The 16,141-nt window shown below is 38.2% G+C and overlaps 1 protein-coding gene across 1 annotated transcript in view; it reads right to left on the reverse strand.

Moving 5' to 3' along the window:
- Nucleotides 1–1,196: 1,196 nt before the first annotated feature.
- Nucleotides 1,197–16,141, reverse strand: part of PROS1 (protein S (alpha)) — an 85,536-nt gene continuing 70,591 nt past the window's right edge. Inside the window, exons 13-15 of the mRNA XM_005879732.2 lie at nt 8,312–8,460; nt 5,637–5,862; nt 1,197–2,431 (exon numbers count right to left, since the gene is read on the reverse strand). Coding sequence (XP_005879794.1) covers nt 2,271–2,431; nt 5,637–5,862; nt 8,312–8,460 — 536 coding nt within the window. The 3' untranslated portion in view covers nt 1,197–2,270. The remainder of the gene's footprint in view (nt 2,432–5,636; nt 5,863–8,311; nt 8,461–16,141) is intronic.

A 16,141-nucleotide genomic window follows, 5' to 3' on the forward strand; every position in this document is an offset into this window, starting at 1 on the left:
ATGCCTTCCCGCAGATATGAAATCTCATCCTTGTTAGTCATCACACCTGCTGTATCTAAATGCCCCCCTTCGGATGAGTCACAAATGCTTTCAGGAACACTGCACCTGGGCATGCTGCGGCAGATCTATACTTTCCAATGTATTAAATCAGCAAGCTGGCAATCTACAACCTGTCTTGCATAATGTTCAGTACCACAGTTCTCTTTAAAACCAGGAATCTGTGTTTCTTGGCAAACATCAAGATCAAAGGTCAAATGAAAGATTCTTAGCCTGAGGTCTAGACACCTTCTCTCTCTAAGACACATGTGAGTCCATCTCAAAGATAGATGAAATTTATAAATAAGTACATGGAGCCTCTAAGAAGATTACTGCACGTTGGAAGGTTCTATTTCTAATGACAAATGTGGAATTGATCTGTATAGTTCAGTGTAGTGGGGCATAGTTAAATGAGAATCAGAGAGCTCCCCTCTCAAAAAAAATTCATTTTTCCCTTTCTTCCATTCTTTTTTTCTCTTCATATACTTTCAGTTTTTCTACTTATTTGTTTTTAAATCCTCACCCAAGGATATGTTTTACTAATTTTAAAGAGAGGGATAGGAAGAGAGAAACATCCACCGGTTGCCTCCGGTGTGCGCCCCTGGGAGGACGCTCCAACCAACTGAGCCACACAGGCCACCACTCCACTTCCTTAGTTTTTTACACCAAAGTAATCATCAGTAGTTGCTTGCTGAAATTTATTCCCCACAGTACATGGTAGTAATTGGGAGAAAAATTACATCCATTAAGATGGTCTAGCACAATTTCTGGCAAATACTTAATACATGTGACTTTTGCTTTTCTTCCTTTCTCAGCTCCAGTGTGTACAAAGCAGCCATAACTATTCATCAGATATTTGAGCTTTATCTATCTTTGAACTAAAGAACTACTGTGCTGCATGAAGAGTTACATGCATACTATGTAATTTTATATTGTTTAAGCAATTTTTAAAAATTTATTGATTGTTGAGAGAAAAAGAGAGACTTGTTGTTCCACATGTTTATGCATTCATTGGTTGACTGGTGTATTGTGCCCTGACCAGGGATCAATCCCACAACCTTAGAGTATCAGGACAATGTTCTAACCAACTGAGCTACCTGGCCAGGTCTATAATTTTATATTCTGTTCAAAGAGTTGATAGAATATAGATATCATTCATATAAATTTTAAAAATATACAGCAATTTATTATGTTTTACATGATATAAAATACCTCTAGTGGGAAAAAATAGTTTATTCTCTAAAACTGTCAATGAAACATAAGATACATTCTTAATGTGAATCACAGGTTTAGGAGTGATAGAACTACTTTCTCCAAAGACACAATATTAACTATGTCCCTCTGTTGTTACTCTTTCATTAAAATCTATTTTAGTTTTCATAGTTCCCTTTATCCTTCAATAAACAATCACATTCTGGCAACTAATTCCGGTAATTAAAGTTGGAATCATTCATTCTTTCCATCATTAAGTTCTACTTTTTCTAATCTGGAGCTTGTGTGACCAGCACAGTCAAATTTAAGGAATGTACCCACTCCCAGTTTCCACACCCATCCCAGCACAATCTGGTAGCTCATCCTCGTGGAATCCAATAAGTAACTGATAAGATTCATGTGCTGCTGTCTGAAAATGTGTCCACTTGTTCTCTAATTCAGTAAAACTACTGGTTCAAATGTGAAGCCAGTGAAAGAAAGGTGAAGCCGAAGCTGGTGCCCCTGAGGAGTTGTTTTGGAATAAAGCTGTAAGGCCTCCCACTCAATTCAAATTAATAGGCCACTGTCTCTTCTGCTTTCATTAGGAAGAAACAAAAACAAAATAGTATCTGCTATGATCAATAGTACTTAGTCTCATGAACATTTGTTTAGGTTTACTTCCTTGCCTTCCAAGAAAACTAGATATTTAGACACTAGTTCATGGTGACACAATTAAAATTTACCTTTACAAACATAAAAATGAAGAAATGTCATTTGTAGCAAAAATTCAAATTAACTTTCTTATGTTTTTTCATTATTTAATTTCTAGGCAGCAACAGAGGTAAGAACTTTTTAATGTGATTTATATCACAAGAGAATCTTGTTTTCTCAAAAAAGGACCTTTTTAAAATTCCAAGAAGGTCAAACAAAGTACCATAACATAATTAAGGTCTGCCCATCATAAGTAAAACCCTTCAACTATTATTGAAATGTAAGTATAACTACACCCAGGAAAAAGATGTTATCAGCAGACAAAAGATGACTTAAGGGCTCTTTTTGTTTTCCAAAACTGATGGACATGTGTGAGCTCTAATATCATTGTGTTTAGAAACGGCTTCATCCAGATCCAGCTGTACACCATTCACATTCACTTCCATGCAGCCATTAAAAAAGGCAGTCACTGGCGTTGCACTGAATGGAACAACTGTAAAAGAGAATATTAAAAAAATTATCCCAAGATTTTTACCATCTTATTTGCTTACACTTAGAGGAATCACTCAAACTTCCCATTTCCAACCAAATTCTACCCCTAAGGGAAAAGTTAATAATGTAATTCTATTTAATAAGTTTATATAAGAGAGTCTATGTATATAAGGCACTGTGCGTAGCACTGAACTCAGCATACATGAGTACCTTTCATTTCATAAACACAATCAGTTCCACCCAAACCTAAGATAAACACACTTGGGAGAAATGAGCACATTCTTACTTATAATGTGGAACTTCATTATTGTCTCTTTAAATCTGAGCAACAGTTTAAGTACTGTTAAATCACTTTTTCAACTCTAAATTATAGTTACTTAGAAATCTTTTTTAAATGCCATGATAAATATGTTTCTTTTATTATTACTGGAATTAAAGCAAATTTCTTTATTTTCCAAAGAAATAGTTTCTTGCTGAGCACACATTGGCAGATCATGATAGGGAATTCACTTTTATGTAATGTTTGGTTCTAAAAAATAACAATTTTAATGATGCTTCAGTGAATAGTTTATGGCCTCTGGGGCTTTCTATACTTTCACTCTCTTTATCAAATTTAATACATAGGTAACATCCTTGGATTCCTAAGAACTACAGTTCACCGTAAAAACATCTATCTCTCTATTGTTTTCTCTCTCTTTTTTTTTTTTTTTTTTTTTTGGCATCTCCACTCCATGAATCTTAATTCCCAATAGATATTCTCAGTCCTTACTCTTCTTCCTCAGTACCTTAAGCAAATATATATATACACACACACATATATATACACATACATACACACATATATATGTATATATACATATACATATATATATTTTAAATTTTCTACTCTAACTTGACAATACACTTTTCTGTGGGCTTATATTTATTAAGAAACCCTTTTAATTGTGGTTGAGCACTATGGATTATGCCACTATTATAAAAATACCTCAGAATGATCAATTTTCCCTGATTTTTAATTCATAACATGCAATTTAATATGCCTATTTTGCATAACAATTATAATTTACCCATCCCACAGTTTACATACACTCTTAATATCTCAATTTTCAGTTCCCCTTAATTTTTCCTCTTTTTTTAAACCCATCTCGCCTGAAGTCAGTCTTCAGTGCTGTTGCCAAAGTCCTGGAACCACTGAAGTTTTCATAATTTCACTTCTTTTGAAAACTGCATTCAAATAATTTGTGAATGAGGTAATAGTGGGTTTCAATGTAGAATTTACTCATTTGAACTCTAATTATAATTCCTAATAATTAACCATGCTAACTTAACTAACTTCCTAATAATCAACCAACTTTACATAACTATCTTTATCTGTCTATTTATCTATAACTGTTAGAGCCTATTTATTTCTATTCCTCCAAAACCCAGATATAAATTCCATATATGGGAAATGAAGATTCTGATCAGTTAAAGTAATGGAATGAAGGTTATTAAAGTCAGACATCAAACTCAGAATTCTCCCCATAAGAGTAACCTGCAAAGGTATTTGAAAATTCTTTTAAAAAACTTTCTGCCTCAAATTTTTTTTTTTTGCCATTTAAAGTAAAATATTTATGCCAATTTCGTATTTTCTAATATTAAGTTAAAGATGAACCTGCTTTGCCTCCAGTTTTCTCCATCTTGGTGTGAAATCCTCACCCATGCTACTGCTCATGCCGGATGCCTAGGAGATCCTACCCCAGTAATCATTAAATCCTGTTAGTTTCATTTCTCTTACACATCCCCAATCTAACCACTGTATACCATCTCCACTGCAATCACCGTGGTTCAACAGCATCCTCATCTGTAAAATGGGGTAATAACAGTACCTACTTCACAAAACTATTTTGAAAATTCAGTGAGTGGATACATTTGAAGAACTATGAACAGGTAGTACGGTTGTTGCTGCTGTTATTAATACTGCGCCTTCATCTAGACTACTTCAGGAGCCCCCAACTCATCTTGTCCATTTTTGCCTCCCATCTGTCCATCTCCATTCATTATACAGGGTGCTATATTGATGATATACAACTTGCTTGTCTAAAACTTTGCAATGATTTTCATAGCTCTTAAAATTAGACTCAGGACCCTGTCCCAGGACTACAAACCTCCTAATTCCCCACTACCCCCACCCAGTTCAGAGCCTCTTCCTGCACTGCCATCCCCCTGCTCAGTATGCTTTCACCATACTGATCTTTATATTCCTCAAGCATGTCAACCCCTTCCCATTTTTCCAGCACATAGACCATTTTATTTGCATTATTAATGCTAATCCCCACCCCCACCACCTGATTAAATTCTTTTAATCCTTCAAATACCAGATTTATATCTTGGGTGGGGAGAGGTAGAAGAGGGTAAAGGGGAAATAAATGGTAATGGAAGGAGACTGAAGTTAGGACAATTTTATCTTTTAAAATCTTAATGTCTGCCTCTGCCACTAGATTGTAAAACCCTTAATAGCAGGGATCATATCTGTTTATTACTGTATTCCTAGTGCCTAGGATGTAGATTCTTAAGTAATACTGGGTGAAGAATGGATGAATTGAAGAATAAATATTGAATTCACAAGACTATTATGAGGATGAAATGAAATAATAAATTCTTTCTCGCTAGGATAGCCAAATGAGGCAAAATGTGGTTAGTTTCAGTTCACATTTAAAAAAATAAACAAAAATGTACAATAAAATGTCAATTCAAACCATGAGGAAAAGAATAATGGATACAGGAATTCTGTTTTCCCCTCTGATGTCCTTTACTAAAATTACTTATTTAAAATACTATTGTTAGGTTTGATCAAATAATTGAATCACTACCCCTCTCCTGGGAACTGACCTTTAGGCCACTTCAGAATGCACATTCCCTTCCCCTTAGACCACATTCCACTTGCTAAGGCCATTATCTCTCCCCTCTGGACTTTCCCAGGATCTGGACCTGCACAGAGAATACTCTGCCCAGGAAAAAACCCCGCCTAGAGTCTTTTAAAATCTCTGACTCCCTGTATTTGGGTGCTGGCATCATTTTGGGGCTCAGCCCATCTGTTATCCAGACGACCTAATAAATTCATAATCCCTCACCACTTTGGCCTCATGCGTTCCTCCTTTGGTGACCCTAACAACTATCACTGTGATTAAAAATACACTTTTTAAAACTGAAGAAAAAGCAGATACCTGGAAGGCCACCCAGGTAAGTGGCTACTTTTCCTTTCATTGCTTTGTCCAAGATGCCAAATTCTCTTTGAAGATCTTCAGAGTAGATGATGTCATATTTAAGTGGAGTCACCAGCTCCAGATTTGTTCTGTTGATTCTGAATTCCAGATGAGATTGTTGACTGGAACACAGACTTAAGGCCTCTATCCGGTATATTACCGTATTTTCAACAGATACCAGGATATCCTAAAGAACAGGCAGACTCAGTATAAGCAAGTACTGATGGTAATACTACTTAAGAGTGATTTAGGGTTTTTGAAACTCAAAAACTGAATTTCAATGAGAAAAAAAATGTATGATAGAGCCTCCAAATTTAAATGAAAACATTACTAATTATTATCTCTATATATAAAAGGCTAATATGCAAAGTGTCCCCTCGGGAGTTTGACTGGGAGAACAGGAGTTCGATCGCTGACCATCAGGGGGTGGTACGGAATGAAGGAAGACCCTGCTGGCAGCTGGGGAAGGAAGGCCCCAATCAGCCCTGACCGCTGGCCAGGCCTAGGGACCCTACCCATGCAAGAATTTCGTGCAACGGGCCTCTAGTAATAATCATAATTTTAGAATATACATTAGTTTTATAAACTTAAGGTTTAGCTAAGATGTAAATGTATGGTGATTTCTGAAAATTCAATAAACCATCAGAGTTGTGATACCAACAACAAGAACCTAAAGTAGTGTCTTAAGCAATGTTTTTCTATTTATGAACCTTCCTCACTTCAAGACTTGCATATATATATACACTATTTGTTAGGAAAAAAGACTTGGAAAATTTAAAGTGCTTTAGTAAGACTGAAGAGATTTTTGTATCACCTAAGCAATCTTATAGACTTGGGGGAAAGTAAATGAGTAAACCAGGAGAGAGAAACAACAGGGATCACCAGCAGTAAGTTACAGAGTATTTAACAGATGATTCTCAAAAGGAAAAATATGTATTTATTTTGCTGAACTTTTCAAACTACTGATACACAAAAGTACTCAACTTGTTGAGTGTGATTTATGCATATAGCTTATTTGGGTACAGAGGAAATGTTAATGTGAAGAGAGAAAATAAAATCAAAACTAGGGAGATGCAGTGCTAGATGCATGCTTCCCAGATGGCAGAGAGAGTCTGAAGTGCCTACTCAGGAATCCAAGATGCTTATGTTAAGTCTATACATCTCAAATACAGGTTACTCGAGAAGATCTGTTACTGTGTTACATGTTCCAGATCCTTGAACTCGTTTAGACTTAAAGATGGTCAGCTGAAAAGATGTTCCAGAATGATCAGTAGTGTGTGGAATAATATTATAAAACAAAGTACACAGATCCTGAGAAAGCAATCTGACATGCCAAAACAGGGAGCCATGGAGACAAATGGCAAAGAGATGACATAAATATCAAAGGCATGGCCAGCAGGAGTTAACCTCCACTGCATGAACGTAATGTTAAAGATAGGAATTCCATTTTGTTTATTAAAAACAAACAAACAAACAAACAAACAAAAAACCAAGCTAACAAAAAGCTGCGATCCCAGTATGGTAAGCTCCTGTGGTGGTAGATTAGAGATAAAAACTCAGCAGGATCTTTTCAGGTTGCTTACAGTTAACTACCAGAAACTCCTCCAGGTCATCTTTTAAGTTGCAAACAACACCTTTTTATTACTACAGACATTATTCAATTACATATCTCTTTCTAAAAGCTCCAGAGAGCATCCACGCCAACCTTGGCACAAATGTAAGCTTCTTGCTGTAGCTTGTTGGAATCCACAGTGGGTAACATGAGAACAGAGCTATCAGCCTCTAATAGAAAGTGGAATAATACAGATCTTCTGATAAGTCTCACGTTTCCTTTGAAGCAGCGTTTTTCCTGTTCTGCCTCCTAATTTTAAACCAGAGTTGCCAGCAAGAAGCCACGTGAACTGCTTTTAGTTTTCTCTAGTCTTTCCTAATTTACTCGTGGGAGAAAAGATTACGTGTGCCAGAAAACACAAGCATTATAATTAGGCACTGAATAGCTGAGAGCAGATTGTAGTCAGACTCACTTCTATTGTGCCAGTACAGACTAATTCCCATGATTCCTCCAAAATTCTGAATAAGGGTGGATCCCTATGTACTCTGGAAAGGCTCCAAGCAGCCTGTGTGTGAGTCTGCTTAATCGTAGCTACAGATGCAATAAAGCTTTTCAATTTCTCACCCTTACTTCTGGGTTCAGACCTCAGAAATAAGCCAGCAAAAAAGTAACAATAATGGATATCTATTGAGTCCTTAATGATGTGCTAGAGATTGTACCAAATACTTCACATCAGTTATCTCATTTAATCATTAGAATAGCATTTTGAGGTAAAGACTGCTATTATATTCATTTTACAGATTTAAATAAAAAGCAAGGATCATAGCCTGGCCGGCATGGCTCAGTGGTTGAACGTTGACCTATGAACCAGGAGGACAGGGTTTGATTCCTGGTCAGGGCACATGCCCAGGTTGCAGGCTCATTCCCCAGTGTGGGGCATGCAGGAGGCAACAGATCCATGATTCTCTCTATTTACTGATGTTTCTATCTCTCGCTCCCTCTCCCTTCCTCTCTGAAATCAATAAAAATATATTTAAAAAGAAAAACAAAAAACACAGATCATAAAGGGTTAGAATAAAGTTACCTGAAGCTTCTCAGAGGAGGAGTCCACCAGGGACAAGGCAAAGGGCACCGTGTCACCTGAAACCAAGGCAAACATAACGCCAGTGCCCGTGGATGGACGAATATTCAAAACCACATTTACATGCCAAGCATCAGGGTTTGATATATTATCTGTTTAAACAAACAAACAAAAATTAGGATCAAAGTACAGCAGAAGGAATTATTATAATCTCATTACTATTCAAAGCCATTTTTGTGTAATACTAGAGATTTTAGTTCTTCCTGCTCAATGACCTATATAACCTAGGCAAAACAAAACACAGAGAAAAATTAATGCAGGCAAGAAACACATAAACAAAACCCCATCTTTCTGTTCTCCCCAGAGTGGAATTCTGGGCCGTGGCATTTAGGATTATCATGAATTTTCCCTGCTTGCTCTTTAACAGCTCTTCCTTCTGCTTTGCATATTCACCAATGCTCAAATCTCAGAGTGGTCATGTTTTAAAGTACACATTTAGAAGGAAATTCAACAACTTTATTGTAATATATCTGAGGGAAAATTTGGGTATAGCTGTCATTACAACATCACCACTTCCCATCCACAAAGAGGTGAGGTTAGAGCAATAGAAAGGAAAAATATGATTTCTATGCATAGGGGAGTTGGGTAGTTTGATAATAGAGAGATACTCTTAAGTCAACAGCTAACTTTGACATTTGATAGAGACTCTTCTGTTATTCTCTTGCATAATACCTAACATTCTTTTTCTTAATTACTAGGTCAATTGCCTACCACACTACGATGCAAGCTCTCTACATGTCTCTACCATCATTGTGTTTTCCACAGAAGTCACTCAACACATATTTGTTGAATTAATGTTTACAAAATTGTTTGATTCCTAAAAATATTAGTTCACAATCCGAATGCAGTCTTCCTCATTTAATAAAGTAAAATATAACAATAACTCAAATACCACTTAGGGGCTTTGAAAGGATGAATGTGAATGGAGAAAATAATTTTCCTTTGACAACATGTTGTTCCATTTAGCCACATCTAATGCTATTATATTTTTTCATTATAATAGTCTAATTCCCCCCAAGAGAAAATATTTTTATATAATCATTTTGAATTAAGTAAATTTAAGGCAATAACAAAGTCAAACTAAAATGAACGTGCAAATGCTCAGAAACTACAATGTAAAATTAAATATTAATTTAAAAGTAGATCTCTTTCAAATTACCCATAAAAAACTAATTACTTTTTTCAGATACAATATAATTCTTATTTTCCTCTTTTTCTGAATTTTTTTCTCAATTCAACAAATTGTTGTAGGTCAATTATTTTCCTGTATTCAGTCACCAATTCACTTTAAATATTTTAAAAAAATCCTTTAGCCCTAGCCAGTTTTGCTCAATGGATAGAGCCCAAACTGAAAGGTCGCCAGTTTGATTCGGTCAAGTACACATACCTTAGTTGCAGGCTCAATCCCTGGCCTGGTCCAGGCATGTGCAGGAGGCAACCAATCGATGTATCTCTCTCCCATCAATGTTTCTTTCTCTCTGTCTCTCCCTCTCCCTTCTAATCTCTCTAAAAATCAGTGCAAAAATATCATCGGGTGAGGATTAACAACAACAACAACAACAAAAAGCCTTTATTTACAGAACAGAAATAAAAGTTTAAAGCACTGTATTAATTTATGTTAAAAAAAAAAGAAACAGAAAATATTGGTATAAGGCTCTTCCGTAAAACTGTAGTAAGTCTTTTTCAGATTGCAAATAAACACAATTAAAATATAATGTTTTCTTAAAGCAGAGATATCAGATTAACACTAACTTTATAATGTAAACTCTTAGTAGCTCAAATATGGAACTCATAAAACAGAAAAAGACAAAGAACCCAATAAAATAATTAAGATATACCATATGGAGAGATACTCAACTTTAGTAAAAATTGGGATAATACTATTTAAAACTATGTATAAGATTTAATTTATGAATTCTCCAATTGAAAAGAAATCTCAAGCATAAACCTGTTTTTTCAGTTGGTAGAAGTAGAAATTGACAAAAATCTTTGGAAGAGAATCTGATCAAACAGTAAGAAGTACATTTGCATAACCTCTGAGAGAAATAATCTAAGAATATCCTAAAGACTTAATTACATAAAGGTACAAGGATGTATGCCCGAGGATACTCATGGAAGAATTATTTGCAAAGGTAAAAGCTTGGGATCAGTCTGGCAAGTCTGTAGAAAACTGGAAAGAGCACTGTCCCCGCCCTTACAACATCAAGAGCCCAATTATCTACATAATCACAACTTGTCTTGGCAGAGCAACTAATTAGAAACCTAAAGAAAGACAGGTGCTTCCAAGGAGGGACAGGATGAGAGTACTCACTTACCCAAGGCAAACACTACAGACTATACAATTTGGTAAGAAGAATTTAGCTTAAAAAAATGTTTTTATCTTTATTGTTGAGACTATTACAGATGTTGCCCTTTTTTCTCCCATTGCCCCCCATCCACTTGGTTCACGCTGGGTCACAAGCCTTTACTACCCTACTGTTTGTGCTCATAGGTACTGCATATATGCATATGTTTTTTGGTTAATCTCTTTTCGCCCTCCAATCATCCTACCCTCTGAGATTTGTCAGTTTATTCCATGTTTCCATGCCTCTGGTTCTACTTTATTCAGACCTCCAATCACCCTACCCTCTGAGATTTGTCAGTTTATTCCATGTTCCCATGCCTCTGGTTCTACTTTATTCATCAATTTATTTTGTTCACTAGATTCCCTGTTCGTTTATTATTTTTAGATTCAATTGTTGATAGATATGTATTTATTGATTTTTTATCTTTTCTTCTCCTTCTCCTTCTTCTTCTTAAAGATTAATGTTCAACATTTCATGTGATACTGGTTTAGTGGTGATGAACTCCATTAGCTTTTTTTTTTTGTCTGTGAAAATCTATCTCACCTTCAATTCTAAATGATAGCTTTCCTAGGGAGGGTGATCTTGGCTGTAGGTCCTTGCTATTCATCACTTTGAATATTTCTTGCCACTCCCTTTTGGGCTGCAAAGTTTCTGTTGAGAAACTGGCTGACAGTTCTATGGGCACTCTCTGTAGGTAACTAACTGCTTTTCTCTTGCTGCTTTTAAGATTCTCTCTTTGTCTTTATCCTTTGGCATTTTAAATATGATGTGTCTTGATGTGGTCCTCTTTGGGTTTCTCTTGTATGGGACTCTCTGTGCTTCTATACTTATAAGTCTATTTCTTTCACCAGGTAGGGGAAGTTTTCTGTCATTATTTCTTCAAATAGGTTTTCAATATCTTCCCCTCTCTCTTCTCCTTCTGATACCCCCATGATGTGAGTGACAGTATGCTTGACCTTCTGATACCCCCATGATGTGAGTGACAGTATGCTTGAAGTTGTCCCAGAGGCTCCTTACACTCTCTTCATATTTTTGGATTTTTTTTCTTTTTGCTCTTCTGATTAGGTATTTTTTGCTTCCTCATATTCCAAATTGCATCCTCTACTCTACTGTTGATTCCCTATCAATTATTCTTCATTTCAATTCATGTATCCTCCATTTCTGACTGATCTTTTTTCATGTCTTTGGTGTTCTCACTAATTTCCTTGAAATTCTCACTGCGATCCTTGAAGCTCTCCTTCAGATCCTTCAGCATCCTTATTAACTATTGTTTGGAACTCTGTATCTAGTAGTTTGCTTATTTCCATTTCATTTAGTTCTTTTTCTGGAGATGTCTTCTGTTATTTCATTTGTGACACGTTTCTTTGTCCCCACATTTTGGCTGCTTCCCTATGTCTGTTTCTATGTATTAGGTAGAGCTGCTATGTCTCCTGGAACTGGAAGAGTGGCCTTCTGTAGCAGGTGTCCTGTAGGACCCAGTGGCTCATCCTCCCCAGTCACCTGAGATGGGCACTCTATGTGCACACCAGTGTCAGCTTTGTGCACAGTTTTATTGTAGCTGAGCCTTGATTGCTGTTGGTGGAATTGACCCTCAGGCCAATTGGAGGAACTGACCCCCAGGCCAACTGTCTGTGAGGACCAGCTGCAACTACAGCAGAAGAGTTGCTATGCAGGAGACACCCCTATGGAGCAGGACTTGCTTCAATGGGGCTTTGGTGCTCACTGAGTTTGCCCCTTGAGTGTGTTGCTTGTGGATGTGTAAAGCTGTAATCTGGCATGGTCTGAAGCTGTCCACCGGGTACATTGGCTCTGGGGCCCTTTTGGAGGTGCAAAGTCAGCCACTGCCTGTGCCCTGCCTGGGGCCACCTATCGGGAGCTACAGAGTGATCTGCAGATGCCTGCTACTTGTGTTGGCCTTAGAAGTGCCCAGGAGAACCCAGCTGTTAAGCAAGGCAGGCTGCTGCTAGTACTGGGCCTGGGGCCTCTTATTGAGAGGTATGAGGCACGCTAATGCCAGCTGATGCCTATTTGTGATATTTTAGGAAATCTGAAGCCTGAGCCAGGACAGGCTATTCATATGGAATAGCTGCTGCAAACAGCTTGAGTGGGGCTGCAAATTGAGTGGGGTGGTATCTCAGGGAATCACCATAGTGGAGCAAACAGTGTGAGCCAGGTTGGTGGAGACTTGGATATGGTGCCTGCCAGTCAGGGGGAGGTCTCAGCATAGGAACAATGACCCCTGCAAGGACCCCTGTCTGGGAGAAAGCTGTCCCCAAGTTCTTGATCTGATGCCAGACAATCCAGTTCCTTCCATATGTCCCTGGATCCTCCCAAGCCACTGCCTCAAGCACTGCAGCTCAGAGGGAGTGAGTCTGAGTAAGTCCATGTGCTTCCCTTTAAAAGAAATTGCCTGGGACTCCAGCAGTCTCCCTGTCACTCAGCCATAATCCCTGCTGGTTTTTATAGCTGAAGTTTCGGGAGGGCTTCTCTTCCAGCACTGGAACCCTAGGCTGAGGAGTCTGGTGTGGGGCTTGCTCACCACTGGAGGCCTCTGAAGCCTAGATATCCCTCCTGATTAAAAACATGCTACACATGGGTGTTGGACCAAGCCAGTCCACGCCTTTGCCCTTCCTACCAGTCTCAATGTGCTTTCTTCTTTACTTCTCTAGTTGTAGGACTTCCATTCAGTCAGATTTCAGGCAGTTCTGAATGATGGCTGTTCTGTATTTTAGTTGTAATTTTGATGTGGTTGTGGGAGGCAGTAAGAACTGGTATTTACCTATGCCGTCATCTTGGTTCTAGAACTAGGTAAAATTTTAACAACTTGCTAAAGTCTTAGTGGGAGCTAGTGTGATAAATAAGCTCTGGGAACTGCAGAAACACTATAAATTCATACCCATTCACAGGCTTTCTACACAGACCTTACTGTGTGCTCAAGAGAAAAACTGGGGGCAGAGAAAGAGTTTAAAGAGTGCCTTTTTCCTAGTGCAGGCCTAGGAAAGAGAAGCAGCAACCAGCAGGAAAGGCACAAAGTCCCACCCAGATCATTCTCTGTGTCTTCCACACAATTAAAGCCTTAAAGCATGGGGGAAAAGTCGAAAACCTGTCACCATTAGGACACATATGAAGACCCATGTACCTACAGATTATAGAAAGGAAACAAGAAAACAAAAACAATCTACCATGAAAGAGAAACAGAAAAATACCTGAATCCTAGACATCTCCCCACTGCTGTGAGGGAGAGAGACAATGAAAAGTCCAATCCTGAGCCCCAGGAATACAACACTCACCCAATGTTATATAGGCAGTTAGACAGACATGAGCAGAGCAAGGATGATGGGCCAGGTACAGAAACTCACCAGACCAGAAAGCCCTAGATGCCTAATAAGGAGCAAAACTGGGGGGGAAAAAGAACCTCATCCCCAGGGTAACCTTTCCTCCCCTAGTCCCTAGTATATTGCTGGTCATGCAAGTTTAGAATACCGCCCTCGCCCCCCCGCCCCCAACCTTTTCCTTCCTAAAGATAACATCTAGGCCTCAGTTGAATTTCAACTCCAGACCCAAAAAAGCAGCTAAACCAGACAAGTGATGCTATGGACCAGCTACATTGACTAATGACCCCCTGCCGTGGCACCAACCAATCAGTGGATACCGAACCATGACAGGGCACACCTGAAAAGCTGATGAATATTCTATTGAGACCTTCCCCTGAGACCTCCCCTAAGATTTCCACCTGCAAGAGAGAGATAAGTATGCTCAGAATGAAGGACCCAGTGCTGTCTTCTTTAAGTAAAGCACATGGACTTACTCAGAAGAAAGCACACTCCCCTCCCCCCACCCCTCCAGGGGAGTACACATGCACTATTCCCTTCGCCCTCCTTTCTTCTAAGGGTCCCACAAGTCTTGCAACCACGGGAGCAATAGGCAGCAGCAGTTCGTCCAGGGCTAACTGCCAAGCCCTGTCACCAAGCCCTCTTTTCTCTGACTATTCAGTGAGCCAAAGCATCCCAGCATAGGCTTTCCTATTGCTTCTTCTATGCCCTTCTTTGTTTCACTGTCCTAAGTATATTTTTGCTGCAGCCAGTAAATTCTTACTTACTTTGCTACACTTTGTCTCTGGATTGAAATATTTACTTCAAGAAGACAAGACCCGAGGTTTCATCATCTCCCCGGTAACACTAAGACTGAATCTGTACCAGAATAATAGAGAATACTCCTCCCATCTCTAGCCTGCAACCCCCCAATCCCTCTAAGAGGCTAACAAATATTAAGGAATGAGTAAGAACACTCTGCTGGATGAGGCAAGACCATGCAGAGACACTTTCTTGATGATGATCATAAAGAAAATACCTAGCCTGGCCCGAACTGGCTTAGTGGTTGAGCATCAACCTATGACCCAGGAGGTCATGGTTCAATTCCCTGTCAGGTTGCAGGCTCGATCCCCAGGAGGGGGCATGTAGGAGGCAGCTGATCAATGATTCTCACTCATCATTGATGTTTCTCTCTCTCTCCTTCTCTCTTCCTCTCTGAAATCAATAAAAATATATGTTAGAGAGAGAGAGAGAGAGAATGAGAGAAAATACCTAAACCTTAGGACAAGTAAGCTATTAAGAAAAATCCTCTTGAGCAACATAGCAGGATACAAAATTAACACCCAGAAATCTATGGCATTTTTATACACCAATAATGATCTCACAGAAAGAGAAACTAAAAAATCCATTGCAACAAAAAAATTAAGATACCTAGGAATAAACTTAATTAAAGAGGTAAAAGACTAGGAAAACTATAGGACATTGAAAAAGAGATAGAGGAAGATATAAACAAGTGGAAGAATATACCATGTTCATGGATTGGTAAAATCAATATCATTAAAATGTTCATACTACCCAAAGCAATCTATAGATTCAATGCAACCCCCATTAAAATACCAATGGAATATTTCACAGACCTAGAACAAACTCTCCAAAAATTTATATGGAATAAAAAAAGACCCCTAATAGCCACAGCAATCCTGAGAAAGAAGAACAAAGTTGGAGGGATCACAATACCAGATACCAAGCTATATTACACAGCCACTGTTCTCAAAATTGCCTGGTACTTGAATAAGAACAGACATATAGACCAATGAAAAATAACAGAGAACCCAGAAATCAACCCAAGCCATTAGTTCAATTAATATTTGACAAAGAAGGCAAGAGCATACAATGGAGTCAAGACAGTCTCTTTAATAAATGGTGTTGGGGAACTTGGACAGATACATGCAAAAAAATAAAAATAGACCACCAACTCACACCATACACAAAAATAAACTCAAAATGGATAAAGGACTTAAATGTAAGACGGGAAACCATAAAAATACTAGAGGAATCCAAAGGCAACAAAATCTCAGACATATGCCGAAGCAATTTCTTCACCGATACAGCTCCTA

The sequence above is a fragment of the Myotis brandtii genome, unplaced genomic scaffold (assembly GCF_000412655.1).
Source record: "Myotis brandtii unplaced genomic scaffold, ASM41265v1 scaffold609, whole genome shotgun sequence".
Classification (NCBI taxonomy): Eukaryota; Metazoa; Chordata; class Mammalia; order Chiroptera; family Vespertilionidae; genus Myotis; species Myotis brandtii.